This window comes from Sceloporus occidentalis, unplaced genomic scaffold, assembly GCF_023333645.1.
Source record: "Sceloporus occidentalis isolate IW3139 unplaced genomic scaffold, rSceOcc1.0.p SCAF_336, whole genome shotgun sequence".
Classification (NCBI taxonomy): domain Eukaryota; kingdom Metazoa; phylum Chordata; class Lepidosauria; order Squamata; family Phrynosomatidae; genus Sceloporus; species Sceloporus occidentalis.
This window is the reverse complement of record NW_028317316.1, coordinates 421,461-441,393: the sequence shown is the minus strand read 5'-3', so window position 1 is coordinate 441,393 and position 19,933 is coordinate 421,461. Positions and strand designations below refer to the sequence as shown.

General features: G+C 40.8%; 1 protein-coding gene across 1 annotated transcript; it reads right to left on the bottom strand.

Moving 5' to 3' along the window:
- Positions 1-257: 257 nt before the first annotated feature.
- LOC149274326 (sodium-dependent lysophosphatidylcholine symporter 1-like) lies at positions 258-13,155 on the bottom strand. Its single transcript, XM_089505634.1, has 14 exons — positions 13,081-13,155; positions 11,106-11,234; positions 10,749-10,873; positions 6,185-6,308; positions 6,006-6,084; positions 5,091-5,260; positions 4,390-4,480; positions 4,162-4,283; positions 3,500-3,583; positions 2,916-2,999; positions 1,827-1,939; positions 1,321-1,464; positions 1,047-1,214; positions 258-312 (listed from the first exon to the last, which is right to left on the bottom strand). The coding sequence occupies exons 1-14, from the start codon at positions 13,153-13,155 to the stop codon at positions 258-260; spliced, it is 1,563 nt and encodes a 520-aa protein (XP_089361760.1).
- Positions 13,156-19,933: the final 6,778 nt, after the last annotated feature.

The window sequence follows — 19,933 nt, the reverse complement described above, 5'->3', positions numbered from 1 at the left end:
CTCCTCATAAATATGAGAAGAGATCCATATATACAAAAAACACTTACATTTACAGTTACATTACTACTTTGTTAGTTGAACATTCAGTAGGACTGTAGCATTCAGGCTGTGGCAAGCACAGATAGCACCAGGAGGCACGGTATGCCATAGGAGGAATAGTGCAGAGACGCCACGGCTGATACTTGCTCCCACTGTAGAGTAATCAGACTCTTTCTACAGTGTCCGCGTGTAAACCTCGGAAAAGCGCTTATCCAGTGTCATACGTTGCTCGCTAATTCCAAAGAGTCAGAACTTGAGTCTCGGTCAGTTTCTCTGATGAATAGAAGAAAAAAAAAAGAAGAAATGAAAAAAGTGTTGTGAGCCTGGTTTAAGAACACACTAATGCGAGATGTTAATACAACAGACCGTTCTAAACAAGCCATTGTTTTCGTATTCTGGTTTACTCATTATCATTGTGTTATCATTAATGTACTAGTAATCTAACATGTCAGGTTAAATAAAACCTTAACGTAACCTTATATGCAGCTTCTGTTCTCTCTTAATGACATCCAATTTTCATTATACTACATCATAAACAAAGTGTGTAATCAGCAATATCCACAGGACAGCAAGCGTCCCGCTGTTTTATTCAAAAGGAAATCAAGCTATCATTTTGTAGCAAAAGCATGTCCCGTGATAAGCCATCATCTAGTGAGTATGCTACAAACAAAACTAAATAAAAATGCAATAACGAAAATATTCTGGATACACATTAAAATGAACTATTTTTGTTTCATGATCCGATCCCTTCACATGGTGTCATATCTGCCATAAGCTAAACCCATTTTTTAAGCTTTACCTCTCAACTCATTACACCATTATGGTCTTCTTACATAGCCCAAAACACCCTTAATTTTACTCCAAAATCATTCTCATTTAGAAACCCAAACTACCCATGACTACTGCATCCCCTTGATTCTTAATCCATCACCCCTAACTCCAGGAACTTTTCACTTTGCTCCACAGACATTTTTGGTTTGGCCGCCCACAGCCCGTGCAAGACTTACCGGAGTGCCTTCTTGTTTTCTCTTCTTTTCTCCTCATCAATAGGATATAGTTTGAAGAGGAAAAGCCCGACCAATATCAGGAAAAAGGGAACCGCACAGACCAACAGCTTCAGGGTCAAAGTCACTTGTTCTGGCTGCGGGCAAACACCGGTCTTATAGCCTGCAAAACTAAAGTGATGGAGTGGTGTTAGTGACTGCACCCAGGATCCAGCATCACAAATTCTACCTGAGGGAAGGAACATTTTATCCCAAATATCAACACCATCGTACTCACTCCAGGCTAAGCGTGGAAATCCCAAGTGAGATTCCGGAGGCAAATTTGGTGAAGAATACATAAAAGGAAAAGAAAATAGGCTCATGTCCTTTGGAATCTGGGTTCTTCAGAAGAAAATCATCAATAACATCAGGAAGCATAGACCTGCAGGAAAGAGCAAGAAAATGAAAACACGTAGGTGTCGAGAGGAATCAAAATTAAATGGTAATAAAGTAAATATTTTGTGGGGCTGCATAAAGACATGAAGAAAACATACTTCCCAGATGTCCCAATTTAGCTAGGACAGTCCTGCTTAAATGCCCCACTTTTGCAGGCAGTGCCACTTTTGTGCCAGTTTGAGAGATCAGTGACACACACAATGAAGCTGTGGCCAGAACACGACATCATATTCAATGTGTCTCAAGTTGGCCAGATAAATGCTAGGTCATGCCCCCATCTCTAGCTACACCATCATCCACCAACAAAGGTGTCCCATACATCAAAGTAGAAAGAATGACATTACTCACCAAGGCAAAAGGAAGGCAGAAGCCACACTTAGTCCTGCTCCCACAGCCACAACATAGGCAAGTATGAGATTACGGTTCATTAACACAGCCAGTAGCAAAAAAGGAATAGCAGACTGCAATGGGAAATTGAAACACAGCCTTATTTGAAATGTCCAAATCCAAAAATGAAATAGATTGAGAAACAAAACAAAAGTAAATTTTTTTTTTTATCACTGGCTAAAGCTGCAGATTACATCAGATTAGCTCAAAGTAAAATGGATTTTAAATCATACTATGGTTATGTTGTTGAAATGGACAGGAATGAGTGCCAACATTCCTTTTAGTGGTTATAAATTACAAGATTTATGATAGTCTTGAGTGTTGCCACAATCTGGTCTGGGACCATGTATTGGGGCACAATGCAAATGGTCATAATTGTCGGTGGAAGACACCTGTACATTGTGAATATGCAATAACCTTTTTGTCAACCTGTATCAAACATACTGGTGGATGGAAACATTATTGGGAAGATCAGCAGCGCATTTACCCCATGCCATCCCCCTTTGTGGCAACTGTCCTCACTGTGGAGCACCGGGATATGACCAGTGACGTATTCCTGGGCTAGAGCTAGAGCGGCAGGTCCAGGGCTGTGCTGTTATAAGGCCTATGTATATCGTGCTATTTACACCACACTCGGCCTCCATATATTTAATCAAAAGACAATGCCATATCCCAGTGCTCAGTTTTGCATTTTATTGTATTAGAGACTGTAGAGAGTGGTAGCTGGGGGCACTGCCGTAGGTCAGACCTAGGGCAACCCCAATGGTAAATATGTCACCACTGGATATGACATTGTATCCCGGTGGTCTGTATGCAGTGCCTCGTAATGCATTATATAGAGGCCGTTTTGATTCTGCACAGCCTCCCCCCGTATTTGGCCTAGGCCATATTACATCATCGAGTAAGATGTTCCTTGCTTTATAATTCCAGGTTATAGTGCTGTACTGATGAATGAACACTAGATGGCAGTGCATAGAAACAATGCTCCTTTCCTTCTTACACCCCCCCCCAGGCTGACAGCTGGGTTATGTTTCTTCTACATTCACTTACAGAGATCCCAAAATAGACAGCAGTTTTCTTTCCGAATCTGGTCAAGAACCACTGCCAGAATGGAACAGCTAGGGTGGCAGAAAGCTGAATGGAGAAAAAGATACAGCGTTAACACAGAAAATATGGAAGACAGAGGGTTTAAAGCTACCAAAAGGTAGTAAAAAAATAATGTTTTCTGAAAAATACATTTGATGAAACAAAACGCCCAACACTTCTGGGCCCTGGAGAAAATAGCAAGGAGCCTATTGTTCACTAACTAATCTATCAGGAGAATCTGGCAGAGAGGAATAGACATTCCAGGGCACGTGATCGCTGGCATACAAAAGGTTCCTGTCATGAAGCTAATAGAACAAAGGGCACTTTGTGCAGCTGGTACTGCCAGTTTAATACTTTTAGAAATACATCAGTTCCTGTGGTATCTGATAAGCCCAACTGCTACATGTATAAAAATAATTTGGCAGCAGATACGACCCAGTTTTCTAATCTATGCTGTCATTTTTACTGCATGCGGAAACACTGGGAGTAGTTTATGTAGCAGCTATTAAATGAAAAGAAAAAAAATTCTGAAAAGCCTGTGCACTCACCATTACTACCAGCAAGATATTCTGGAAATCGTCGTGGAATTTCAGCGCATGTTTCAAGAACAGTGCAAAGTTCCCTTCCACCATCTGGAACATAGGAATTAGATGTTAAGAGTATGCTGTCACATATTTGTGTTAAAGCAGCCCCTGCAGATCTTATAATTCTGGTATTTGCACAAAGGCCATCAGTCAACCTCTACACTGGCTGGTTTCAGCGTTGACAGGTGTACATGTGAGATAAAGTAACTGCCAGACAATATCTGTGTCTACCAGTCCTTCTGCCTCTAAACAGGTCCAAAATTCTCTGGTAGGAAATGTACTTCATTGGCAGATAATTTAGAAACCCTTTTTCTTTAGAAAACATCATCATGCACACCCGAGCAACTTTCCCAGGTCCCATAAAATTTAGAGATGGACAGAACCAAGAGAGACCGACTCATTGACAACTGTTCATACAAAGAAAGATGGATGGCCATAAATAAGGACCTGGACCCAGACACACACTGACATGTATGCCCTGAAAAGATAAGTTTGTGCACAGTTGTACAAACAAAAACATGCCCAGATAGCCAGCTACCATCTCATCTCATCAGTAGATGAGTGATTATGGAGTCCCACAATCAACACCTTTGCATTACCGAGAATGTAAAATGCTGGGGTCTTACCATAAAGGCCATTGAGGTGAAGAGGAAAGCAGTGATGAGTTTAACATAGGGTCCATGGCTCATAACCAGTTTGAGTCCGCAAAAGAAGGAAACCGGCTCGTCAGTGAGAAGTTCATTGGAATCTGCAACAACGATAAAAAAACTAAAGCCAGAGGGAAAACAAATGTATCCCAAGAAAGTAACCATAAGGAGAGGTAACATAGCGAGCGGATGAGAGTTGATGCTCACCTCTATTCTCCCGCACACCCAGGGACAATATAATGGCGCAGAGCACATAAATTCCACAGATCACTCCCGCAGCAATCATATAGGCATCCCTCTGTGAAGGTACAAACATTAATGGCCAGTTATTTAAAAAAAAATTATCTTTTTAAGGCCACATTGAAGAAAAGGAAAGAAGGAAATAAAAGACGTAATAAACACACAATTCTGTATTCTAATCCAGTGAATATAACAAACCAAGCCAATAGCATTGCCTGTGCATATCGCTTAAGGAAATCTGCACTGCATAAATTTAATCAGTACATGGAAACATAGAATATCATTCCATTAATGATGTTTATCTATAAATATATATTATATAATTTTAGGAGAAATCTGGGGAGGTTTGATATAAATCACTGATCCAGAATCCTTGCATACTCGCTACACTTGGGTGCTGCCCGATAACATTGCTAGCTCATATCTGCTAAAAATCACTAAAAAGATAGTAATCAAATATGCTAAAACTCTTTTTGGTCCCATAAATTAACTCAGAGGAGAAACAGGAGACCTACATTTGCCTCCTTCTCCTTCACATGTATGTATATATATTTATTACTATCTCAAGGCTGCAGACTCCCTATTTCATCGTTGTATTTATTGTGTCTATGTGTAGTGACAGTGACAGGACCCAGAGGCCAAAGACATGGAGAACAATAGAAACTCACTGTGCCCTTTAGAGACTGCTCATCATACGTGGTGTTCTCTTCAACTGATATGGATGAGTTCGGAAATGGACTCTGGAGGGGGTCAGACATGCACGATGTACCCGCTGGACTCACAATCTGCCCTTGGATAGCTGTAGCCAAGACAGTGCCCAAGACCTCCACAGTCATGCCTGAGGGAGAAGTAGGGAGAGGCAAAAGGTTAATGATAACTTTAATAATTTTATATAAGCAGGGAAGAGGAAGGAAAATGATAGGTGAGCGACAGGACAAACAAACTATAATGTTTTAAGTCAATAATAAACATAATTATTACAAAAGCTGTGTGAAAGGAAATAGATGGGACTATGAGGTAATAACAATATCCTGTGTGCTGTGACTGAGGGGAAGGTGGTGTAGAAACACACATAACAAACTTAAATATCCTGTAACCGAAATGCCAAAATTTGCCGCTAGTGGAAAGTCAAACCACTGGTACGGGCTGATGACTACCAGGTATAGTCTGAAAATCAAGGTCGCCGTCCTGAGTAAGAACAAATTGCCTCCAGGAAACATCACATCATGTGGCACGTTTTGCAGAATTATTAGGTTTTTATGAATTTATTTATTTTATTATAGTGGTATAGATAAAAAACCAAATATTTTTTCAATTCGACTATTTTACTATTTGTTTTTTGTTTTTAAAAACCCACTAAAATTAATCATCTAAATCACAGAATAATTGTGTGACCTAAAAAAACGGTCAAGGTGAGTGAAGCTAGGGGTCATTACTTGGGTTTTGGACAAATGGGAAGAAAACCTCTTTAAAGGAGGATGGAGTGTAGTGAAAAGGTATATAATTGAGTTCAAAGTGGTAAAAAGGAGAGTTGAACATTTAGCAAAAGGAAACGTATAGACAGAGAGTGGCAGCATACTTACGATATCCTGTGGCAGAATCCCGGTCGCTCTGCTCTTTGCTGATGAACATAGTGAGAGCGGAATATGGAACGTGGAAACACTGAAAGGCAGATATTGAAAGTGTGATCGCAAAAGTAGTATATACTCAAATTATGCCCCTGACTCCACCCTCATAACGATGCCCAATTCCTTTTTCTTACCGTAACGAGTGTCTGAAAAAGACAGTAGAACACCAGGTACCACATAACCTGGCCACTAGAGAATCCAGGAACAAACCAGATGAGGAGGTACGAAATCACAGCCAAAGGAGTGGAGAAAATAATCCTGTGAGAGAGGAGAACGGTAAGTAAATACTAGATGCTACTGGCGGCATTATTTGCAATACGTAGTGGTTTTATGTAGCAAGTTCACTAGTCCTGTCAATTACTACAGTTACGAGGGCAATATGTGTATATCCAGTCCACAGACATATAGACACACATGGTAATCCCACTAGTTATAAAAAAACCCCAAAAAATAACCATTTCCATTGCTGTTGAATCTCATAAAAGAAGAGCTCAAAAGTTCAAATCTTAGGTATTAAGGCTAATAATGTCTATTTTCCTCTAAGCTGAGAACTGTTCTATAAAATTTGGTACATATGCCATTTTTAGCCACCTTGGGTGTTTTTTGGGGGGAAAACAAACAGCCTACGTAGATTATAGCCATTTTGATTCATTTTTATAAAAGGGTTAATCTTGTCTCCTTTTCCTGGTGTGAGCACCAAAGCCACTTATGCAAGTTATCAGGGTATGGTGCCTCTAGGTATAACGCTCAACCTAGCCTCCAGGGAATGCATGCTCCAATGTGTGCGCACACATGCCTGAGACCAGGTGGAGACCAACGAGTTTAATCCTGAGGCTAGCCATAAGGGGACAATGTATCGTGAGCAGCTTCATGCGCGCACGCCAGGAACTGGGGAGAAGTCACTGAGAGGTAATATGACGTATAGGACATCAACTGTGAGAAATTTGCCTTAATGATGGCTGCAAAGGAATAAATACAGGTTTCCATCCCAATGCTCCAGAGAGATCTTCTATAAAATAAAAATAAAAAATACCTAACCTAGATCATAGAAACATAGACTTTGACGGCAGATAAGAACCACACGACCCATCTAGTCTACCCATCTCTCCTGATGTAGGACTCTTAATCAGTCCTTGATCTCATCTTAGGTTCAAGACATCTTTACACCTTTCCCAGGCATATTGAAATAAACTTACTGTATGAATCTCTAAGATCATTAGCTAACACAGGCTTTGATGCTATTGACATATAGGGTGCTGTACAGGTTTAAAGTGTAACCCAATAAAATAAATTTGGTTCTCCAACACTCCTCCACCTGTCTAAAGACTAAATGCCACCTACTATACACATTTTTAATATAATTACAAATTACCAAAATTTTCCCTTCTGAAGTTTGTCCAATATAATACACTTTGTCCTGTTGTGGCTAATCTCTAAATCATGTTTGGGTGGAAAACCAGAACTACAAAAGGAATTTCCTGCTGTGGAGCAGTACAATTCCATTAGGAACTTGCATGATATCCTACATTGTATTCTGCATTTTGAAATATCAAGGACATTTTTATAGTGATGTTATCTTGTGCCAACAAGGTGTTTCCATAAAACAAGCCGACATTAGACAGTGCCTTAAGGAGGGACGATGACACATTTAGTGGCGATGTTCCAATTTGCAAACTTTCAAGATCATTCTTCTTTGTGCTAATAGAACGGACCTCAACAGCATTACCATTTATAGCTTAATAAGCTGTATGCTTTTAATATGCTCTACTTGATGACATTCCACTTGACATTCCAAGTTGGATGAGAACTTGTAAAATAGTGCCATTTTATTTTTTTGACATTGTAAACCTAGTGGCAATGGCTTGCAAGCAACTTGATGTAGTGAAGCAAATCGTTTAATTTATTTTGAGTCTGAGAGAATATTTTTCAACGGTCCTTTATATATCACAAAAAGATTCATTTCTTCTGTAGTGAAAGCATATTGTTAATGCCAATAGCATTACAGAAGCCGCTGCTTATATTTCTATGACACTAACGATTGCATGATGCAACAAGAGATACTAGACAGTCAACTTTAAAGTACATTTTATGTTGAAATATTTTGGTTGGCAGGCTTATTTAAAATACTGACTGGTACAAGGTTTGTGGGCTAATAATATGGCATATAAACCTAGTGTGGGGTCAGCCAACAGGTAGCTTGCCAGCTGACGGTGAACTGGCTGAGGGTCACGGCCAGGGGTGGATTTTAGGCATAGACTGACAAGGTGGCACTGTAAGAAGTGTGGCAGGCAGCTTGCCCGCAGTACCACCCACTAAGAAGTGATCTATCCTCCTCTGGTCCCTTACATCACATATATATATATATACATGGAGAGCATGAGGGGAACATTAGAACAGGTCATGGTAATTGTGATAAACAGAGAGCTACTGTGGTGTGTTGGTTGGTCAGTTGAAAAGGACTACTCCAAAATATTTGCCGAAAACAAAATAAATAAATCCCTAAAATTAAGAATAGAAAAATTCCATGCGAACAATATATTAGTCAGATAACACATGCTGAAACATGCAAGAACAGTGAACGCTGTAATGTCTTAATTACATTTTTTATACCGCATTTTTGGCATTTTTCCGTCACTGTACGGTGTATTATCAGCATCATTAATATTTTTTTCAAACCACATTTAACATTTTAAAGGGGAATTCAGTAAGAGCCTAGTTGGTGCAAGACTACCCTCGAGGTGAAAATGTTCAAGTTAGGTGATTCACCAATAGGAATTTAACGGTCAGAGGCCTACAATATGAATACTTGTTCATATTCTGAAGTGTAAGCTGGTACTGCAGGCAAGGTGTGGTATACCAGCACTTTCTTATTCACTTTATAATCACGGAACTATACCAAGATTGCCAATTTAGACACAGAGGCAACAAGCATTACATTTGGGCTAGTTGCAGTTACAATGTCGGCAAATGAATGTGTTTGCCTTCAATCAGGTTTTGCTCTGACTGTGACCTACCCAAAACAGTAAACCACCAGCCATGTTACAACAGACCCTGCTCATGAACTGGAGGCCGATGCGATGAAACTCACGCTACCTCATTCTAACACCGACATTGTGACAGCTTCTTTCAACCATTTACATTAAAAGACTGACCCCCCCCTTTCTGGTGCTGTTACCAGGTTACCAGATTTTGGAAAGCAATCCCTGTTAATGTAATCCCAGATGTTATCTGAAATAGTGTATTTGTGCTTTTTGTCTGGACAAGGGGGTTTGAGGATTTCTCCATGTCTAATAATATTGCGTGCGCTAAATGCTGGTAAGTGTGCTACTGGTCCTGTGTGGCTTAATCTGGGAGGACTGGTACTCTTTGCCCCTATTTGTTTCCATCCCCCCCTCTGATATTACAGGGAGATCTGCTTTTTTCCCCACTCATAACATAGCAGCCTGTCTCTTACGTTCACTGTTGCTAGGATACAAGAAATGATTGATTATTAACAGTGCCAGCATATTATATGTACCTGTGACATATGTATTACATACTAATGATATGCATATTTAGCTCACACTGGTACTGTTGGTATCCTTTAGGAAAGTACGTATGCCAGCATTGGTTTCTCAGAATAATGCAAATTATTTTTTTTATATTTTTGCACAAGAAACTACACCGACTGTGTACGAAATACTATACAACGCTGTGTGATATTTCTGCTACGTCCTTTAGTAACCCTGTCTCAGCTGTGGCTGAATGAATGTACACACACCCACGTCTGACTGGATGACTGTTGAACACACCCAGCCATCTGATTGGCCGAGATAGGTGGCGTGTTGTATAAAATTAAGAGAAGGCAGGCAGAAGTGTTTGACTGGGTTAACTCATTCCTGCCTCTTCCTCCCCATCCGATCAGGAGAGGCCACGTCAGATGCTGTGTGTTCCTCTTCTGATATATGAATCACCCTTGTCTTTTATTCCAGAAAAACGAACACTCAAATACCAAACTGAACACATCCTTCAAAATCAAACTTATTCAAGAAAAAAGCGGTGCAAACAAAACACCTTTCGAGATTTAAATGCCTGATCATTTATGCTGCTCATCATGGCCTATTTCAGAATAATATGCTATTCAAAAAATACAGAAGGCATTGGGATGCAGGGCACATAATTAAATCAGTAAAGAGCTATTTCTCTTGTTAAATAAACTTCAGATAGAAAGTGGTCAAGGCAAACACGGTCAATGTTTATCTAGCGATTGTATGTGCTTCTATCCTTAGGTAACCCGCACTTCCTGATAAGAGAACCAAAATATATAAAATACACATTTCCACGTAGACATATGTGCTATTCCTCACTAGTATAGTAACTAGTATAGTATAGTCTGTTGTTCATTAACCGCAACATCTTAGCCTCAGAAGTACTATTATACGAAAGATCGGAAGAACATTTATCATTCACCTGGGCATTGTAAAGTTGTAAACGTGGAGCAATTACCATGGAAGCCGACAGAACGTTCCTGGCGACTGTCCTTCATTTAGGACTTGGCAGCGAAACTGATACATGGAAATATGACCCTATACAGCTGCTACATGGAAAGATTTAATACAGTATGGATGCTCTCATACATGTAATAAAAAGCAACTATGTATGAGCTTCCTAAACTCACTTACTCTACCACGCTCACACTCAGCTAGCCAATGCACATACCAAGGCATAAGACGGCCCAATCTGGTCCAGGAGGTTTTACTGACAAAGAACCCCACTAGTGGATCCGTGATGGCATCCCAAACCCTGCCTGAAAATAAGATGATGGATGCACGAGAAGGACCCATCTGTGGAGAGAGAGAGGTAACTGGGTCAGGAAGGATAATGGTCTATACTTCCAAGGAAGGAAAGCTCAAAAGGCTAAATATGAAGGAAATAATATTAACATGATGGATGCGTACGCATTTTAGCAGATCAATAGAGTTTAAGATAAGGAAGGTTTTTATCATTGAAATCAAATCTTTAGCATTTCTAGTATTTGAGCAGGAAATAACCTAGAATTTCTTGAGTAGTTTTTACCTGCACCACATCAAGCAGGAAGATCTGAAGAAAGAATCCCAGTGCAGTACCGGTGATCTGGTAGGGAGCCCCTCCAACAGCATAACATATTTTACTGCATACTGATAGCTTGTGTTTCCCCGATCGGCTCTGCAAATACAAACACATGCATATCATGGACATGCCAAATACAAATGGACACAATTACGAATAAATAATAGCCTAAGGATGGCACATTGGTAGAACATATAGGTTAGAAAAAAAACTGGGGTGACCGCCATAACACCGCGGCACACAAACATACATAATATTACATGTTACACACTATGCACGGTTCCAAGTGGATCACGGGAAAATGTATAAAACGGAACATGACATTAATCCAGAAAACATTGTGGGAGGGGGAAAGAGAGAAATCATATCACGGGGACTGTGCGGAATGCACCAGGCATATGCCGAGTGTGCAAATCCCAAGGAGAAGCGTGTCGCTGTATATGTATCAGGAATGTTAATACCCCTCACTCCAACTGTGCCAAGGGAGAAGTCAGAACAGCGTGTGCCACCGACACCCTGAGCAGATTGCAGAGCGGGTGTAGAGTAAAATGTCTGGGCAGCAATGACAGGGGAACAATGTATGTCACGTACACCTTCAAACATACAATCCTTTGCAGGTGAACGAATGAAAATAATTTTAATGAGTACCATGTTTATCAACAGTGAATGTGCGTGCATAAGATGTTCTAATATGCCATGCATGTCTGGATATACAGGGGGTTATGGAAAAGGTGTAAATCTGGTATAAAGTGTTAGCGTGAACAGTAGCATTCAATGAGTTGCTATGGTGGTTGTAGCACTTTGTGCTAAAACTGTGCTTTTCACATGGGTCTTTCAGGACAAATAACAGGAGGACCCCCCTCAGATAAGCGACGTCTATGACGTTTTTCCCAGCGCCTTAGGGGTGATGGAGAACAATACCAAGTGCATCTCCCGCCGGTATTCTTGTTTGGGTATAAAGTGGTTATACCCAAACATCCGGTATATATTAAAAACAAAAAACAAATGAATGGCTCAAAGTGGATCAGCTGTACAAAGCTTTGGCACGACAAATAATAAACACTCTGGTAGATATCACACCATAGTGTGTATTTTTATGATTGTTCACCCGAGTGTGTAAGTAATTCAAGGTCAGGAGGGACTTTTCCACTGGAGACACGAAGGCAAGGTCCTTTAGAAAGTCCTCCGCCAGGGTGAAACGAGAAGCACAGTATAAGGAAGTTACTTGTGCGGCTCTCAACGGTTCTTGCCGTGTTTCTGAAGTAACTATGGGTGTGTAATACATTGTATACATGTAAACTTTTTAAAGATTATGTATTATGTGCTTAGTGGGTCATGTGTGCACAGTGTATACATACTAAGCAGAGGGCATGCCGGGGAGGCTGCAATGTAGCGTGTGTATTCAGAGCATATCCGTCACAGAATGAATGGAAACTGAGTCATGAGGAGGTGATGGAATCCGTGACATACAAGCAGCATATCCTGCATGGATCCAAATGCAGCTGCCGAGGGAAGGAGACTGCATGTGACATGACCCTACGTCACTTCAGGCTCCTGACACTGATGGAGGACCCCAACCACATCACTGACAGGGGGGCTAAGACGGTACAATCACACATTGACAATATGATGACACCCAACATGAAACAGACAAACCACATGAAAGACCAAAAGGACATGACATAAAAATGCATTCCTCAAAGTTGATTGAAATCTGGTCTCAGTCACAAGACAGAGCCCCCCAATCAAGCAAAACACTGCAGAAATAACAATAATATGAGCCTTACTGCCATACAAGCGCTCCTATGGAGCAGCCTATACAGCAAGACTCGCGTGGCTATAATGTCACACAGGGTAAAGGCAGCTTAATTCGGATTAATCACAACATCAAAAGGTAAAGCGCAGGGAGGAGGACACTTAAACCGTATACTAGAGATCTGACCTTGGTCCGAGAATCCTGATCCTGACTGGAGTCCAGTAAGACGGTACACGACGAGCTCTCCGACTGCTTCTCCATCATTTACCGAGCGGGCCGGGATAGGCAGGAAGGGGATACCCGCACCGTGCGCTCGGAGGAGACCTCAGCGGGGCGATCTTCTCTTCCTGGTTTAGGATCACTAATAATGTTCACATATACCGGTGTCTGTGAACTGATAATAATCCTGAAATGTACCGGTGTCTGGGACTGATGAATAAAAAAAAATCCTAAAATATACCAGTCTGCAAACGGATAATAATGCTGAGATATACCGGTCTGTGGGACGGATAATAATGCTGAAATATACCGGTGTGTGAACGGATAATAATGCTGAGATATACCGGTCTGTGGGACGGATAATGATCCTGAGATATACCGGTATGTGAGACGGGCTGCGATTTCCAGAGCAGCTCCTCACACCCACTGATGTCTCGCTGTGGGAACTTACAATGAATGAGCCACAGCCTGTGTGGAGCTGTTTGGTGGACACGCCCCTTAAAGGAACATTATCGGCCGTATCGCCAGCGCCAGAAGTGCGGCAAAGCGTGCCGCTAGACCTGCGTCATTTCGAGCTTGCCATGCCTCTGGACTGTTTGTATTGTCAGTGGAGAATTGAGTCCTGCTCCTTGCAACCAACGCTTTAACCCTTTTGGGTGTCTTTGCCCATTTTTGTGGTATAAATGTCCATGAAGAATTCAGAATGACGACAGTGTTATATAAGGGTTTTTTTTTCTTGTACACAAACACCAAAACTACCAGTTGCATCAATGTTGCCCTTTCCTCATATTACTTACTTGGGCTTTTATTCTCTCACGTGTTTTCACGTGGTATAATAGTCCACCTCTACCAGGAGTAGTTTTAGGGGTTGGTTGACAACGGCCCAAAAGCAGGGCTTTGCCAGGGCTGTTTAGTGTGGGGGACCTGTTAAAGAAACAGTCCAGTGGTCAACGGTTGAGCCTGGGAATAAAGACACCTGGGTGGAGGTGCAATCACCCCCCAACACACACTACCATGCCAACATGCCCTAACATCCGTGCACACACTCATTCTAACACCATATACTTACAGCTCTCTGTGGGAGCTGACACTCTACTGGCGCAGTGGCCCAGTGCCATGCACCCACCATGGCATGCCCCTGCCAGTAGTCTGTTCTGAAGAGCGTGCAATGTGTCCACTAGTAATGCTGTCCACTAGTAATGCTCAATGATCTGCCATGCAATAAAGATGGCTTTGGGGTTTATTCACTAAAATGAGAGTTGGCAGGAGAGTGTGGAGTTATTCAAACATTGACTAACCTCTTCATACTAAGGGTATAGTGTTCCTCAGACCTTGGAGTTTTCACATTTTAACCATATGCATTACTTCATATGTTCCCTGATTCATACTCATAAATGGTAAAATGCTGACACCCCCCCCCCATGAGCTATTTCTTATGGAGAAAGAGAGAGGTATGGGGAAAAACGTCCCACAGGACACTCAATATTCAAAAGTGGGGATTTATTGTAGCTCACAATGGGCAACCATGAGAGAAGTAATGCCTCTAGGTGATTGGGGTTGTGAGGCACAACGCGGAGAAAATGTTGGCCCCATATAGGAAGGTTGATGCATCAACGTCAAGAGATCCTGCGCCTGGTCAACTTACCATTACTTATGTTTACTGTACACAAAGTGTAATTTATGTTTGATATGTTGTATCTCATATTTTATTGTATTTTGCATTATAAGATATTCTTTTTTTTTTTTTACATAGTAACCAATGTTTACAAACCAACCGAGTATATATTTACATTGAGATGTGTATGTGTATCAACCTATACATGTTCTCCCCAACATTACACATATACTTGCATTTCCCATTTGCTTCTACTACTTTATCCATACCCGTTTCTGATTCCATCCTCTGACCCTGGGTTTATGTCTCAACTGGAATCACATTTATTCACTAAACATTGTGGAAATAAATACACTGTAAACTGGCTTTTTTTTTAACTTGTGAATATCTATATGAATATTAAGATTGAGATTAATGAAATTTAATTTGGAAGATCGGGGTTTTACAGTATAGGATATTTTATCTGGGGGCATACATTAAAAAGTGCATCAAGCAAGAAAGTTAATGTAGGATTGTCACATACCCCCAGAGTGTAGGCATATGAAATCACATCCAGGTCCTTCCTGTCTTAAATGTGCTAAGTGCCTTGTAATGGATCCCAACGTCGAGCCAGCACAAGTGTAAAGGGGCAGGTTGGGTAGATCTTCCTTGTAACCAGCCCTTTAAGCAGTGGCATAACGGAGAGGCAGATGGCCCAAGAGGGCAATTTGTCCCCCGGTTTGGCGGCAGGGGGGTTGCCTCCCCAGAATACATTGCTAGGTTATAGTTGATCTAAAATATTTTATTAGACTTGATAGACTGCACATTAAGTCTTCAAAGCTAGTTTCCAACCTAATGAGATTTTAATGATAGTGACTTTTGGCACTATTAGTCCATTTAACAGATAAATGTTAATATGGTGGAGATCATCATAGATAATCAGCCTTCATATTTCCAAGAAATCTTGTGCACAATTCAAAAATATATAATTACAGTTGAAAGGATTTAAGGCACAAGATGGTACAGCATTTCATGTCTAAGTTTGAGCAACAGTAGAATGAGGATTGTAGCAGTATATAAATGCTGGGAATAATATTAAAACAGAGAGAAGAGTTTTTAAATAATAGTGCTATTTCCGACTGTAAGCGTTTTCTATTTAATTAAATTTTTGCTTCTCTGTACGTTTTATGAGTAAAGCTTTATATTAATATAGGACATCAAACAGTGGAACAATTGTGTTTTAATCCTTTTTGAAGCTTTTTAATTCTCACAACTTTTTGTATGTTATTCAATAATACAAGATACAAAGTGGTGGAAACTTGTATGTGCTCGAAAAATAAAGCGATCTTGAGATTTTTTATACGCATAGGTTGCAGCCACATTTTTTATTAAAAAAATTTCTACATGGACAAGGCTGGTGTTTTTTTCCAAGCAGTAATTATTTTAAACATAGGTTCAGGCACTTATTCATTATAACTGTTGATTCATAGAAATACTGAGTCTGACAGCAGATAAGAACCATTCGACCCATCTAGTCTGACCATTTTTCTGCAGTAAAAGTGCAGTGTTGCAGTTTTTTCATGTCCAAAAAACTGCAGTATTACTTCAGAAAAACTGCAGTAATTTTTTTGTAAGGGCTGTAATTGGTTAAATCCTTTTATGTACCGTATTGGCTCAATTATAGGCTGCACCCGATTATAGGCCGCACCCTAAAAGATAAATGCTTTTCTAAAGAAAAATTTTTCTTAGAAAAAAAAAAAAAGAATAGATTTGCTGCCACTCTGTCCCCCCAGATATGCTGCCACTCTGCCGTGTGCGGGGCCAGCAGGGGACATCTACGCAATACGCATAGACAACTTCCGGTGGTGGCACGGGAGATTGTCTAAGCGCATCGTGCAGACGTTCACCGGCTGCGGCGATGCGCATAAGCGGCCTATATTCGGGCAAATACAGTATTAAAATGTTTCTATAACATCCCCTCTCTCTTCTCCCCACTCATCCAAGCTATACATATTGAGATCCAGGGTCAGATTAAGAAGCTTTGGGCCCTGGAGCAATTGTACAGGCCCTTTTTCTGGATTTCCTGCCTTTAGCAAGCTCTTTTCTCCCCCTTTTTTATTGCTGTTTGCAGTCTTTTTTTCCTTCCATTCTTGTTTTGCCCTATCTCTTTTTTGCACTTTACTTGCTGACATATTTCCCCCACCTTTAACTCCCCTTGTTCTTTTATCTTGATTGTATGCCCCTTCCATTCTATTTCTAACTTATATTCTGCCCCACCACACACACACATATATAAATATATACATATACATCATATTCCACAATATACATATACACATACATGTACACACACACTATATGACAAAAGTATTGGGACACCGACCATTACTCCAACAGGGATTTTAATGACATTGTATTCTAAATACATAAACATTAATATGATGTCCCCCCTTTGCAGCTATAACAGCTTCCAATCTTTGGCTTTGCACAAGATTTTGGAGTGTTTCAGGCACCGATGTTGGATGAAAAGGCCTAGCTCGCAATCTCCGTTCTAGTTCATCCCAAAAGTGTTCGATGGGGTTGAGGTAAGGGCTCTCTGTGGGCCAGCCAAGTTCTTCCACATCAAACTCATCCAACCATGTCTTTATGGACCTTGTTTTGTGCACTGGGGCCCAGTCATGCTGGTATAGAAAATGGCCTTCCCCAAACTGTTCCCGTAAAGTAGGAAGCATAACGTTGTCTAGAACGCATTGGTATGCTGAAGGGGACGTGTAGAATTGGACTTGCTCCTAAATTTACTCACCTAAACCACACTCGAAGACTCACAGATAAGAAGTGACTGACCACAGTTACAGCTTCGCTGTCCTATTAACTTTCCCTGTTGGTAGTTTGTACTCTAAACACTGCCTTCATTTCAGCTTTTGTTGTCCTGCAACAGGATATCCTTATGACGGTAAACCAAGAGTGCACAAATTTGCAGTCATGGAAACTGTTATTACTTTAATACTGGAAGTAATATTCCATGTTAGGGGTAATCAATTGTTATAACTTTGACTAACTATAACTGACTTCTCCCTACCAAGGTTGGTTTTCTAAAACAAAAGTTACAAGGCCACTCAGTTTGTTAAACAACACTGTACAGGCTTAGGTTTACTGTTTGTTCATTGATGTCCCATGGGAACTAAGGTCTGGTGCATTCCAGGGGTGTAAAATAAGCTCTTGAAGCCCTGTAAGGGCCCAGATCTTAAAGAGCCCCAAGGCTTCTTGGTGTACAAATACGTCCTTTCATATTGACATTTGATGTGATGATATCAGTTTCCAAACCTCCCAACAGGCTTGGTTTTCAGGGACTGTCCCAATTAGTAGCTCAGCTACCCCGTTTTTGCTGGCATTGGGAACATGGGCTGGCTGGTAAGGTCATCTGATCTCTCCTGACTGGCCCAGGAAGGTGAAATGACGGCCAGTGCTATAGCAACATAGATCTCAATTAAAGCTCCTTTTTTTGCCTCATCATGATATAGCATCGTAAAGTTGCAATTTGGGCAAGGGGAGTGAGTGTTCACATGTGCCCACTTCTGGCCCCACTTCTGACCCAAGCCACACACCCCAAAATTTCAGTTGTCCAAATCTGTGCTGCTAACAACCAGGGCTGGCATAAAAATTGCACCTATACAATTTGTAGCAAAACAGCTGACATAATATATAGTTGAAATTAATGACACCTTATAATCCATATAAAGGCAGGTGCACGTTAAAGTAACTCACATATAATGTATATTCCAGCTGGTTGACATTTCTCATGGTTCAGATAAATTCCGCTTTGGCTGTAATGTCACATACTTTTGTGTAAATTAGCACTTGCCTATTATTGTGAAATATTTTTTAAAACTTTTTTTATATTTTTTCGTGTGTGTGCACCTTGTCTCTCATTGTTACAAACTTTCTGTATGAGGCAAATCATGAAAGGCAAAAGGAACAGACAACTTGTGCATTCCCTGTGAAGAATATATCCACTAAATATCAAAAAACATAAAGGGACACTATCTATCACATCCATTTTATGCATATACTAGCTGAGCGGTGTTTGTGTGGTCCCCTGTTGCAGATGCATGGGGGATTCTCTGCAGAATCCCCCCCCCCCATTTGCATTTCCCCATTTTCACAACCCCTATCTATTTGCCATTCAAGAGATGGACTTCTAACGAAAAGCATGATTTACCATGCACACAGGTTTTAAGCATTGTCAAAAGGGGTGATGCATGGTCAAAAGTAGGTGGGGCTATTTTTAAACCCCTCCCTTCATGCTTCCTATAGCACCCAATATATAGACCACTACGTTGTAGTTTAGACTACAGAGTCAGACTTACAGCATAAAGTGGTTGTGGTGAAAAGTTCAGCTCTAACTATACTACAGGGTAATTTCTTCACAACACGTGTGTCCGTGTGTATCGATCCCACAGCTGCACATTAAAGCACCGTATCTCGAGTGGCAGCAATGTTAAGTGACCTGTGCAGTCTGACTAGTCCAGGCATGGTACCCATTGGTAAAGCTGAAAGAACCATAGTGTAAACATTGTAAGAGTCTAAATAAGAGAAAGACATTTCCTGTGAATCAACAGCATGGAAAAAGGTATGCATGTGATATGCAGGGGATAACGACAGCCTGGAGAGAATTTAGTAATGAACAGAATGTTATGAGTGCGGAAAAATAAAAATGTGTAATTATTATTGTGAGTTATACGTGTTTCAACATGGATTCTTAATGTAATCCTTAAGGGTAAAATCAAGCAATGCAAGGAATGAGACCAATGAGAGACAACAGTCTATATTAAAGGTACACTCCAGTAATCATATGGACTTATGATAGCTGAGAACTCCTTCTAAATTTGTGTCATTCTGCAGTTCCCCTTCCCCCATATGTATTTGCCCCTTTCCTGTCCCCCACCTATTTGATGGAGGAGGTGATGTGTTCAGTGGAGCACAACTCATGTTGCATGATATAATTATGACCTGTCAGCTCTTGCCCCCCAGGCCGCCCGAATTCTAATCTAAACGGCCGCTGGGTGCTGATGCCGCCGGCCGGCGCTACTTTAATACTTTTTTTTTAAATGTAATATGGCAAGCCGGATCGCAGATGTAAACGCCACAGGTATAAAAAAGCCATGGTTCAGGCAGCGAAAAATTGGTTCCTGACAACCTGAGATTATGATAATGATAGAAGATAGG

What these genes read in the sequence shown, in the direction of transcription:
- LOC149274326 (XM_089505634.1), bottom strand. Translation starts at nt 13,155, where the DNA reads ATGGAGAAGCAGTCGGAGAGCTCGTCGTGTACCGTCTTACTGGACTCC. An exon ending in TCCTGCTTGATGTGGTGCAG is followed by an intron (nt 10,874 to 11,105) that starts GTAAAAACTACT and finishes CTCTCTCCACAG; the next exon opens with ATGGGTCCTTCTCGTGCATC. An exon ending in TCTGCCTTCCTTTTGCCTTG is followed by an intron (nt 1,465 to 1,826) that starts GTGAGTAATGTC and finishes TCTTTCCTGCAG; the next exon opens with GTCTATGCTTCCTGATGTTA.